This window comes from Montipora capricornis, chromosome 6 (assembly GCF_036669925.1).
Source record: "Montipora capricornis isolate CH-2021 chromosome 6, ASM3666992v2, whole genome shotgun sequence".
NCBI classification, from domain to species: Eukaryota; Metazoa; Cnidaria; class Anthozoa; order Scleractinia; family Acroporidae; genus Montipora; species Montipora capricornis.
In genome coordinates, this window is record NC_090888.1 from 45,037,088 (window position 1) to 45,049,587 (window position 12,500).

The 12,500-nt window shown below is 39.4% G+C and overlaps 2 protein-coding genes across 5 annotated transcripts in view; one reads left to right on the forward strand and one right to left on the reverse strand.

Moving 5' to 3' along the window:
• Positions 1-5,199, reverse strand: part of LOC138052243 (uncharacterized) — a 6,375-nt gene extending 1,176 nt beyond the window's left edge. The window contains exons 1-6 of one of the 2 annotated variants that reach the window (XM_068898633.1): positions 5,047-5,199; positions 3,770-4,197; positions 3,167-3,307; positions 1,686-1,856; positions 1,052-1,127; positions 814-894 (exon numbers count right to left, since the gene is read on the reverse strand). In XM_068898633.1, coding sequence (XP_068754734.1) covers positions 814-894; positions 1,052-1,127; positions 1,686-1,856; positions 3,167-3,307; positions 3,770-4,197; positions 5,047-5,095 — 946 coding nt within the window. In that variant the 5' untranslated portion in view covers positions 5,096-5,199. Of the gene's footprint in view, positions 1-813; positions 895-1,051; positions 1,128-1,685; positions 1,857-3,166; positions 3,311-3,769; positions 4,198-5,046 lie in introns of both variants that reach the window. The other variant, XM_068898632.1, reaches the window with a different exon arrangement.
• A 409-nt stretch (positions 5,200-5,608) lies between these two features.
• Positions 5,609-12,500, forward strand: part of LOC138050557 (uncharacterized) — an 11,270-nt gene continuing 4,378 nt past the window's right edge. The window contains exons 1-4 of one of the 3 annotated variants that reach the window (XM_068896879.1): positions 5,675-5,732; positions 5,950-6,143; positions 10,116-10,315; positions 11,107-11,229. In XM_068896879.1, the coding sequence (XP_068752980.1) occupies positions 10,124-10,315; positions 11,107-11,229 (315 nt within the window). In that variant the 5' untranslated portion in view covers positions 5,675-5,732; positions 5,950-6,143; positions 10,116-10,123. Of the gene's footprint in view, positions 5,733-5,949; positions 6,144-7,132; positions 7,225-10,115; positions 10,316-11,106; positions 11,230-12,500 lie in introns of those variants that run through there. The other 2 variants (XM_068896880.1, XM_068896881.1) reach the window with 2 other exon arrangements.

A 12,500-nucleotide genomic window follows, 5' to 3' on the forward strand; every position in this document is an offset into this window, starting at 1 on the left:
GTAACCTACACCTGAGATCTGATTCATTCTGTTTTTTTTCTAAGACAATAATTTGTACTGCAACGAGTGTGCCTTTGTACCATATTCAATAAATCTACATAATCATCATCAGATTGTTGCATATTTACAATATCTTTGTGCTGCCTCTGGCACGGATGAATGGTTGCTGTTTAAATACTTCGTCTTTCTCATTTAATGTCTCAACTAATTTCCTCCTATGTTTTTTGTATGATTTTAGCTAAATTCATTGAACTTCGAACGCACTTATTAATCTTTGATTACTCCTAGTATTACTGTTAATTTACTCAGCAAACGATCGCAAAGCAACTAGAGGACCAAGCAGTGATCTCTGAAATACTCTGTAAAGACCACAAACAATTAAACCGATGTTATCAAAACTGAAAAAGAAAAGAGAAATAAAAACAAAAGGGTTCACGCTCTCATATGATAATGATGCCTTTCGACTGTATCGTAACAGCATTCGTTGAGAATTTAGGTCCTGATTACATGGCCAGTCTCAGCCCGGGCTGAAATTTTGCCCTGCTCACCGGCCGTGCTGAAATTTTGTCGCGTTTATATCATGAATTTCAGCCGGGGCGAAAAATCCGCAATAATTGTATGTAATCGACTGATGACATTTCAGCCCAGTTTTAGAAACCGGGCTAGGATGTAATCGCCACATTCATTTCAAGAGGATTTCTTTCAGAACTGGCCTGAAATTTCAGCCCAGTCTGATAAGCTAGGCCCGGTCGTCTGACAGAAGAAGGAGCACGGAAATTACGATGAATGTTCGCGGTGACTTACTGCCATTACCTCTTGAGTGCAAGCCTTGGACGACCAAAGATCGAAGAAAAAATAACCACAACCAGAAAATTGATAGCGATTCACCGGCATCTGTAAAAAATAGAGATAAATACTAATTTTAAAACAGTTGCTTCTAACCCAAAAGGCCGGCGGCGGATTTGGACACGTTGACCCATCGACCGGGTTTCAGGACTATTAGTGTCAATGTAAACTCTGTAAACAATTTCAGATTCTTTGATTTTTTTACCTTTCGATTGAAGACACTGGTATTTACTGGCTTTTGGTAAGTTCTTCGAAGTTTGAATGATTTCTTGACCTCTCTCCTGAAAGCAACAACGTTATCATGTAACTGAATTCTACATTGTTATGAGTTGGTTGCATGATGGTTTCTTGAAATGTATCGCAAGAACTCACGCAACTTCATATCTGTTCACTGGGAATGAACTGTGCACTCTTAATTAACAAACAGTAGTCTAAATCCCCTGCAGGAGATGTTATGGGGGAAGAAATTCTACCGTTCGGTTATGGTTTTGATTTCAACTGAGTGTAAAGCCTTTTCGACACCTTCTTTCCTGTTTAAAGAGAGAATTCGTGTTGCGGAAGCTCCGTTTGACAATGAACTTTGAACCGCAGATCAGTGGCAGTATAGGCTACCCACTGCCACTTACTCAGTTTAACTTCAACTTGCATCCTTTTCCTTTGTTGAAGGACGATTCAAACAGAGGAAGTGTCTAAAAAGTTCAGTGGGATATTGTACCACTTTTTTTGTCTCGTAAAAGGGATTGAATCAAATTTCAGATCCAGCCGTCATTAAAATGAAATTCTCTTCATAGCATTTTCTCCCTTGGCTTTTATTGAAAGCTAAGAAGTCCTCTACTAACTCGTTTAAAATAGGTCACAATCTCTGATCTCGCAGTGTCGTTTTCATGCGATGCTGTGATTCCGCAGAAAAATGATTGCTTTGTTTTGTCCACGTGGATGATATCAAAATGGCAGCTGGGAAAATCTGTGGCGTTTTCTGGCGGATTCCAAGCAGCACTTGCTTTGATGGTCTGAAAGCAATTAAACAGATAAGAAATAATTGATGTTTTTTAACTTTGGTATCTTAATGATGACCGGCAAATGTAGCAACAACTCAAGACTTTTTGGGAAGGCTGCCTCTAAATTGGTCAGTTTAGCCCCGTTTACACCAGCAAGTTGTCCTTGACAACTTTCCCTTAACAAGGAAAACTTGCTCGTGTAAAAAGGGTAAAATTGACAAGATTTTTCCTTGAGAAGGTACAGCTAGAATTCCAAGGAAAAATTATCAAGGATGAAATTAGTTCGTGTAAACAGACGAAAAGGAAAATTTAGGAAGGCTAAGATGAAAGCAAGTTGGAGTGCATAAGCTTCGACGAGCTAGGGACTGGAACATTTTTTATGTACTTGCTAAATAACGAGTGTTGTGGGTAAATGTATTTACATTCGGCGGAGCTGAACTGTAAGTGATAGCGACAAAGAATGTAAATATTTTCCTGTTGGCATGAAATGCACGGGTGCCGCTATGGCATTGAATTAGTCTATTGTTATTTAGATATATAAGGTTTGTCAGGATGTAATGTATTCATCTCAGCTCTCGAACTTTCAAATTTTATTTTAGATCACTTTGTATGTCTGGAAATCTTATATTACCTCTAGCCCCCAGAGGTTGGTGCGCCTGCATTTGGTTGGGTAATACGTTCCTATTTTCCCTCTGGGTTTTTGGGTTTGCGTATCAGGCGGTTGCACATGCTTTAGCCTGAGTGGTTCTTATTTTATGTTTACCTTGTAACTAGTTTCTTATCTGAGCTTTGTTACGATACTCGGACGGCATTAAACACTCAGGCTCACAGTTCGAGCTGCACACCCATCCTTGTGTACGAGTCATGAATATAAATAGGAAAATTAAGGCTAAACTTGTTCATCGTCTACACAACTAATCATTCCTTTTCGCAGGGAGAACTTCAGTGTCAAGGCCGGAAAAACGGACTACTATGCGCGGGAAATGATTCTTTCTAGGAATCGATCGTAGAAAATTCGGAAAAAGTTAACGTGGCTCATCAGCCAGTTTCGACAATTTTGAGGAAATGTATTTTAGCAGGATCAATTCAGTTTTAACATAACGGCAATGTTATTGCACCAAATGAAACACCAATAATTGCTTAAGTGAGGTTCTCATTAATATGACGTAATACGCTATCATGACAACAAAAACACCATCTAAAAGCATCCTATATTTTGTCTTAAAACGTTTATATATCAAAAACGAACTCGGGTACCCTCATTTTTTGTTGCCGGAAAGTGATTATCAGGCTAATATAAAACTTTAAACCTTTTTGCTTACCTTCACTTTACTTCCTTTGATCTTCCATCCGTGTTCTAATGCATCGAGTTCAATTCTGATATCCTCATCACTGTTGGACACAAAGATCCCAGCCACTGGAACCAGAACTTTACGATGTCTTTGTTCTTCTTTCTGGCACACCTGCTAATTATTGCAACGTTCGAAATGTATCGATTCAGAATCGTGGATCATCAAAACTGATACAAAACAGATGCGGCTGTACTGACTCAAGGCTGACTATTTGAAAAATGCAATACATTTCTAGAATTATAGTTGCAGATAAAGTAGTGCCCTGTGATCGGTACCAATTACTGGCCTTCAACTTATATAATTGCCTTCTTCCAAACCCCCCGTAAAGGTCCAGCGTAGAATGCCTACAGCCACAGTACATGGTGACTACATTCATTTACGGTCAATCTCAAAAGCAAGTGCACTGTAGTACCTAAAGACATAGAAAAACCCTATATCATAAGCTTTGGTTGCCGAAGAAGCCGGCCCTAAGGTAATCCGATCAACCCAATGGGATAAGGATGCCGGAAACACTTCCGCCACACAAATTGGAGTGAAGCCGTAAAGAAATAATATGAGGGAATGCAGAAGTACCTTATATGCTGTTGTCGTATCATCTACCAGATAGATCAAAATCTTCCAGTTTTGTCCTTGCCTTGGCTGCTCTGCAAAAGCCGCTATTTGCATTCGTTTCTTGTCGTTTTTTTCTGGACGTCCAAAGGCAGCGATTTCAATGTCTTCCGGTAGCACTGGAAGGGTTACTTCGATGTCATTATGTTTGTGTTCTATTTTTGCATCAGGGTAAACCTCCTTTAGGCTTCTCCAGCGATCTGATTGTCCAGATGGTGCTTTGACGACCATTTGTTTCGGTCGACATTTCACATCGATATTCCATGTGTTACCTGCGTTCACCAGACAGCTGTGCTCAATTGATACAGTGTCTTGTCCTTTCTTGAGGTCGTAACAGCAGCTGACTTGAAGGTTTTTCGAGCCCCGGTCGTTGTTGACCTGTTGTTGGTCAACTGAAACAAAACAAATATGGTACATTCTGTAAACTAACTTTTGTGGATTGAGTTTCCCTAGTCCTTTGCCTGGCTTTTCCATATATTAATTAAATCATTACCTTTCTCTGAAAATTCTGTTCTCTCGAACCTCTTTAAGGTTTTGATCAACACAAAAACACAAGTGTACATAGCAAGCATAAAAACTGGCAAACATGCCTTTGCCAACAGACCTGTCTCAGGGAACCGTTTTTCATAAACCACCGTTCCTTGGAAGCAATTTTTTTTCTATACCCCGTCCCAAATTTAACCGATTGAAAGGTTTGATCTTTACCACAAAGGCACAAATCTGCAGTGCTTGTATGTGGGAATAATTATGCCATCACTTGGATATCAGGTAAACCCGACTGTTACACACTCTCCTGAAGAATATCAGCCTTCCTGAATAGTTCTCCTTTTTACTCTGCGAAAAGATGTGACTAAGACGCAAAATAAACGTGAGAACATGTAAACTAGTTTTAACTCTAATCTGGTTCTCAGACTTCAATATTATTGTGCCGTTCACAGAAAATTTGGTGTATTATTATGTCATAAGTGCTCGTACGGAGTGCGTTACGTTCAATTCCACTGAACTTGTTTCCTAAAGTTTAAACCGCATTGTATAATTATAAATTTAGTTGTTGTCGTTGCCAGTGAATCAGACACAATAAAATTTTATGCTGTGCAAAGAGAAAACGTACTTAAACAAGAACATTTTTGGTGACACTGCGAAAAAAGCGGTTTGCTGTTGCTGGGACACCCTACCCAAGAAGATTAAACGTAGTGGTTGCTTTTGTGAAAACGCCATTGCAGACAAAATCAAAAGCTTACCAATAGTCAAACTTGTTGGTTTTTTAACTCCGTAGAGTGACAGTACCATTTTCTTGCGAGGCTCTGGCGTACTGTGCAGAACTTGTTTTGTTGCCTTTATTTATATCCACAGGTCATAGCCGCTTACACCTTAATAAGGTCAACAAAAATTACCTCATATTATATTTCACGCCGGATTTTCGGTTTCCACACTCATTGTTTAATATTTATTGTTATGAATTAAAACTTCCTTGGAGCGCAATTTGGTATTTTATATATTATTAAGTAATAATGAAAGCCAACATCTCGGGGTTCTTCCCAAGCGGAAGTTTTGCAGCGTTGCACATCCGCCTATACTCATTAATATTTTCACTTTGACCTCGAATAACAACTCTAAAATTATGAAAACTTCCGTGACGTGCTCGGTAGCTAGCGATGGGTCACGTAACACTTGCACGATCACACTATGTTTGAAACCTTCATCCACATATTTTCTTCCAAGAATTATAAGATAAGTTAGCTTATTTGCGGTTTAAGGAAATATAACGCAGTATCTACCGATGTCAACCGGGTCTTTCCCAACCGAAACTGAAAACGCTTTCGAAAGCATTTATGCAGATCATTCAAGCCACAAACGACTTGGGGAATCCCCTAATGTAGTGCCCTCAAAAAATCTTACTTTCGATGGATCTTGATAATAGCAGAAGGTAAGTTTCGATGAGAAATCTGTTGATTTACTGACAAGTATGTTTTGATAGATGTAAATCATAAACAAGGCCCTCCTTTGGTAAAATACAATGGTTAACTATTGAACGAGCAGGCCTCCTAAATGGCAGTCGTTTAAAAAACATGTTTTTACGTCATTAGAGAAAAGACGTTCTTACTTTGAATCTATTATTCTCTCAAATGCTTTTATTTGTTAAGTAATTTAGTTCGCTGGCTGGTACGGATCCATTAGGAAGAATACAGTTGTGAGAGCAGATCCAACATCAACCCACTCGACGCAAATCGGAGACCCCATGCAGAAGCAGCAAGGGGTCATCATGTTGAAGTTCTGAGTCTCAGATGTGTATAGAGGCTTTTAAAACAATTAGCCCTATCCAAAAATCATTCAAAATGTATGTACTATGTTTTGAGTGTTCTCTTTCTTTCTAGTAACCTATAGCTTCGTATGATTCCTTTTCGTCTTCTTCGCTTGAATTCTGCAATTCGTTAATTGATAAACAAGATATATTTTTTAAGAGAAGGTTTTATTTGTGCTAGGCCGCCGGCTGCCTCTTCATCGCATTTAAAATTAGCTCAGCATGGGAGCCGCGAAATGCTTTTGCCTTGAAAAACACCTTGCGTGATCTGGCACAATAACTTGGTCATATGCTCACGCAATTTGAACTTACACCCTTTTGATCGTTTTCACTGTCACGCAATAAAAAAATAAATCGAAAACCATTCAGTGGAAAAAGTCAAGAATTCGTGATGTTGTAGATGATAAATGAAGAAGACACTTCTCCAAGTTTTAGGCCTGTGCCTTTCCCCAAACTTCAGACATTCGTCGAAATTTTTCGCAGAAATTTACAGAGCCCAGTATGAAAACGCCATGTTGGTGCACATCTGTGGTGCACCAATATGGCGGCCAGAAAATAGTGTCAACATCTGTTACTTACTTTGGCTATCTAGGCGAGTGATCATCTGTACTGAACAGACAGCTATTTACCTAAGCACTTTTCCTAATGCTTTAAATTCTAAAAAGGCTCAAAACCATGAGATAAATATATATTTCTCAATAAACTCGATCGTCGCCTCGTGTCACGCACCGCTATAACTCAGAAATTCAAAATGCTCTGGTTTCCAAACGAAGCACGCTATTGAGCTTTAAAATTGCAAATGGATACAAATTTACCGCCTCTTATGCCTGATGAGGATAAAAACTTTCGTGGCTCTTTAGTTTTGGATTTTAGAAAATGATGACGTCACGTGAAAACCATCTATAACCTCGACTAACAAATTTAGCTTCTTAGCTCAAGTCGATTAGGGGATTCCCAACGGGATAAATTTTGCAGGAAGGTCATGGTACCGGTATATAAAGATCGTCTCGAGCAAAGGCCAAAACTGTGGAGGAATTGATCAGGTGTTCTCGACTATTTTGGAAGGCCTAGTCAGTTAAGGTTTCAGCTTCTGAGGACCACAGAGAATTGCAGCAAGGTTTATATCTTCGTGTTTTTTAACATTCTACTTTATTAAGTCAGTAGCGACACAGGAAAGAAAAAACTCTTGCTACATATATAGTGAATATTCAGTGTAGCTCGGCATTTATTTATTTTTATTTTATTTCATTTACAAAATTCTCCCTGAGGCTGGTGGGCATACTATAGAGCACTAGTCCCATGCTAGGTATACCCACCACCTAACCAACCCCTTAAAAAGAATTGATACCCATTCCCTGGAACCCCACTAATAAAAGGAAAACCAAAAGAAAGAAGTATTCAGAACAAAGAAAGTTAACAAGAACAACGTATAACAGTATGGGCGCGGCGGCACTTTGGACAGACTAATGTCACCTTGATTGAAAACTGAACTTAGTCTCTTCTAGAAAAACGATTTCAACTTTTTCTTTAAAGGTACTAACTCAACCTCCGATCCTATAGCGATAGGCAATTAATTCATTCCACAGATTAGTTATTCGGCTGAAGAAAGAGTTGCGAAAAAGAGATGTATTAGCGGATTTGTTATTGAGAAAAAGCCCAGAAGATCCCCGACGGGAACGCCCACTACAACATTGAACAAGGTTATCTAGATTAATGTCAATAAGTCCATAAATACACGTATAGAAAAATAATAAATCAAGATATTCCAGCCTGTAGTTAACAGATAGGAGGTTAAGGTTCAAAAGTCAGTCCTTGTATGAGAGTTCAGAGTTCATGCAAATAAAAAGTGTAGCTCTCCTTTGGATATTTTCTACTTCCAGTATCAATGTGGGAGATTGCGGCGCCCAAAGTTGTGAAGCGTAGCACAGGTTGAGCACATAAGGGAAATATAACGCAGCTTGAGGGTATCCTTCTTGAGGTCACCCGAGCAGTTTGCTTTTAGAAATCCCAGCATGCTATTAGATTTTGCAACCATTTGAGCAAGGTGTGCAGTCCGCTTAAGGTTCGAGTCAGTCACGCCAAGGTCGTTTGCGGAAGAGACAATTTTACGATTCTCGTCCATTAGCCTATATAACCTTTCGGAGCTTTGCTTTTAAATTTGCAGATAATTTAATGTTGTCACCACTAAAGGAACGTAGAAGATTAGGGTTAAGTTGCTGTACAGGAATCGAACACAGCGCAACCTATGCGCAAACGTGCATAAGCGATCGATTAGCAGTCGACTCTCGATCGACAGTGTCAGACATACTCTCACTGGGAAGGTTCAAAAGTTAATTTTGAAAAGTATTATATTCCTTTATTTTCTACGACGAATGCCTTGCGGAGTTGTTGACGTCTACAGGTGAGCATTATCAGCATTGATAACCTAAAAATGTTGCCGAAGACTTCTGTGCCTTCGTGTATTTTTTGTGTAACCCAAACCCAAACTCTCTGAAACATATGAATAAATCTGATATATTTTCCATGGAAGGTTAAATTGAGTAGCCCTACTGAGTTTTTCCTAGGAGAGACTAAATTTTCAACCCAGAATAAGCCACCATTGTTTATAAAAAACTCTATTTTCGGTTCGAAAATGAATGTCATTGAGTAAGTTTTCTTACATGTCACGCGTCACCCATAGTGCTCTTGTGTATTCGGGTTTTGTGATGTCTCTCAGTTTGTCAGCGATCGTTAGCTTTGAACCTCAATTACATGGAACGCATCGCATGCCACAGGTTTGGGGAAGCCGCATTGCAGGCAGAAGTCAGCGGGTACGAGCGATGTTTTCAATTTAAAATTCTCAAAATCGGATGAGCTCAATTTGAAACTTTCAGTACACCCACCCTGGCCGATATTTTTGATATTTCTATAGTAGTGGCTATCGTCCAGTTATTTACGTGATTTAGAAACATTTCTAGGCGACTTGACGGGCAAAAGGCATTCCTTGAACACTCAGACGGTGATCAGTCTTGTCTCTCGATTTAAATTCAATGTCCACAAAATAGAACGTTTTATGAAGGGCGAAACACAAATTAAACTGATAATCTGCTTTAAAATCCTAAAGTCACCAGGGTATTATATTAACATGCAAGTAAGTAATTGTTAGTGAGGCGGCCATGAATTCTTGCTGCTTCTTGCGCGCGTCCTCGTCACGAGACTGAACTGATAATGCATCGACACAATCCACACTGCATATCACGGTAAATACATGAGCAGTTTTGAATTTTTTATTTGGGGTGCAATTAGTACAAGCATAAAATAACTTTAAATAAAGTTTGTGGCGAGTCTTCTGTTTTTCAGTACAAGTTTGACAAGCCGAGATCATCCTTGGCTGTGTTTAGCACGTTGACTCATGATCTGGCCCCTGATAGCCATTGACATCCCAAGCCCTTTGTCTTGAGCCATGTGTCACCTCCCAGTGAGATGGTAGAAGACCGTAACAGGCTCATGCTGGAGTCTATATGATCTGTGTGTTTTCGTCTAAATAGTGTCATAGAGGCTTTCCAGTCGAATAATTGTTGCCTGTCTATAATACAAATCTTGCTTATTAGATCCGTCGCGATACGGGGCCTTTGCTGAGAAAATATTGTTCCCAATCGGTGCCAGCGTGTTGGTCTTCTTGCTTTGTTTCCTTCATTGACCTGCTTGGGTTCCCATGATCCTGATATTATCCTGAATATGTTCAAGCAGTTTGACTTTGGGTCTTCAAAACTATTCATCATCTGTTTCCAGCATATAATTAATCAGAAATCTTCTGTTCTTTTTGCTCCAGTCTTTATTAATGTTTGCGGAGTATTCTCATCTTTTTCAAAACCCTTTAAACAGACCTGTCGGATTATGATTAAGACGAAGATCACCTAGGACGAATATCACAGCCAGTAACTTCCTTGTTGCCTATAATGATCTCAATGTAGCATGACTTCAAGTCGCATGCAACTAATATTCCCAACACGGTTTTCTTTCATGCAGTTCTTGCCATGATGTCAGACGAAGTCCCCCCGAGAAAGCAAAAAACGTGTGTGGAACCATGCAGTAAGGACCACACGTACTTGCTAGACGTATTCAGCTGCGTCCAGCCAACAGAATTCCATGGACAAAACCATCCCCGCCAGCAACTTTTCTTATACCTTTCAAGAGCTTCATCTAAAAACAGATCAAGATTTATTCAGGTATTCTTCGAATGAAAAGATTTGCTACCAGAGTAAAAGAAAGAACGAGAAAGTTGGTCAAGTCATCCATAAATAAATTACATTTGCTTTTGTGGAAAGCTCCAAATTTTCCCTGGATATTTCGGGATCCATAACCTTGTATATTCAAAAGGCACACGTGGATTAAAGGCGTGTTAACTTTGCTCTTATCTGGAAAACATGTTACATGGGAAGTTTTTCAAAAAGAGTGGATATCATGGCTTACAAGGCACTGGATTAAAACAAAGGATAGCAGTTTTAAAGTTTCACGGATATCTTTCGGCATCTGGCAATTTTTCGGGACCGTACTGAAGAAGCGGGGCCCAGTTGAATTTCTTAAAATTTGTGGTCTTAATTCCTAATTAAACAGCCGGTTTCGTGCTTCGTGATTTTGCTTCATTTAAGTGAGTTTTTTTTTTTCATTCTTTTCAATAATCTTATATGGCGTCTCATCAGAAATAGTCGTCCAACTGACTGGAATGGAAGAAAGCAAGTATGCCTGTCTTTGTGATCATTTTAGAAAGAACATTCCATTACTGGTTAGAAGACGGAGAAAATTTTAATGATGGCGAAATCAAATTCATGGATAAGAAGGTGGCATGTCAGTACCCCCTTATGTCCGAGCGACGTTTTTCTGTCAAACTGATATTCGGCAATTGTTGTCAATTTAGCATTTTGTCCTATTGTAGTAAGTTAACGTTAGTGGCCCAGTTTTCCTGTCAATCAACCGGTCTGCTAACAGCATTACGTGACTTTGTATATCTACTTTACAGGAAGAAAAACTTTGTTTAGGATTGCGTCGAGTGCATTCTGAGAAGTTTTGCTGGAAGAAGTCATCTTCTGCTGACAAAATTATTGCAATTCTGAAAATGGAAGATCTGGAAGCTATAAAGAAGGTAATGACCAATATTTAGTACAATGTGTGTTTCACTTACATTATTATTACGTTCCAGCGTGTCAGTTCCTCAACGGAAAATGACTTAAAACCTGGCCATTTGGTCGCATCAATGAAATAAGCATTCGCATGCGACAACCTAAACCTTGTTTGGATTGTATCATGATTATTGAAGACTGTTTAAAACTTGATGAAGCGATATCGTTCAGGTGACAGTAGTCCCGAGAAAGAGGCTGTTGTTGATGATGACATTGGCTGACTTTTCAGAGCCTTGACTCTGAGGATTACTTTCGCTCAGGTTGTCAAAACGTCAGTCGGTGTCACCAAAAACAGTCCTTCTCAGGACCCTGATATGCCTTAACCCGTGTGATTAGAAAAGAGAGGAGAAAACCCCCTGCTCTTCTGGTTTGATTTTTTGTTTAATTTTTGGCTTAGCAGCAATTGTTCATATTTACATGTAACTTGCGCACTATAAGTATTAAACTATTAAACTATTGTTATTATTAGGTTAGACGGTGTGCTTCCTTTGAGGAATTAAGATTTTCATAAGTTGGGCCTCAAGCCTTTTCGTTACAGTACCGCTCAAAAGTAATTTACCAAGGCGCGTTGCGCGCGACGCGATTCGGGTCGCGGAAGAACCCTGTTTGAGTGAATTAACGACGGCTAGATTGCTCATGCAATGAAAGTTAGAAACATCATCGCAGTTAGCTAAGCAACTTAAACATTTGAAAGTGCTGAAGCCTGAAAAATCCAAGGGGGCTTGAAAGCGATTCGATCCTATGACTGTGCTGACCTGCACTGTCGTTGTGTCACATGGTTGTCACATACATGTACACATGCGCAGAATACGAGGAGTGGCGGATATAAAGGGGTCAAAAAAGTAGTATATTTGCTTGTTTTACTGTTAAAGATTCTATACGTGAGGTTGCACGGCACTTGCTCTACTAACTTAAGTATCAAGCCAGCTGACAGATTGTAAGTACTTTTTGTCTTTGGCTAACGAAGCTTGATTAGAAATAGAATGCAAACTGCGGTGACGAACATGAGGCTATTTCAGTTATGCCCTTGTTTAGCCTCACGTTTGTCACCCGCAGCTTTCGTTCTATTTCTAATGAGAGCTGGTTAATATTGAGTTTAATTTGTATCCTGCTGGAAGCGAATAAAATGAATATCCCTATATTCTAAATTTATTTCAGGTTGCTCAAATGTAAGAGCAGAGTAAAGCGCAATCTCACAGTGCGAGTTCAAGTCCCGTTTAATCATGCCCCTTTT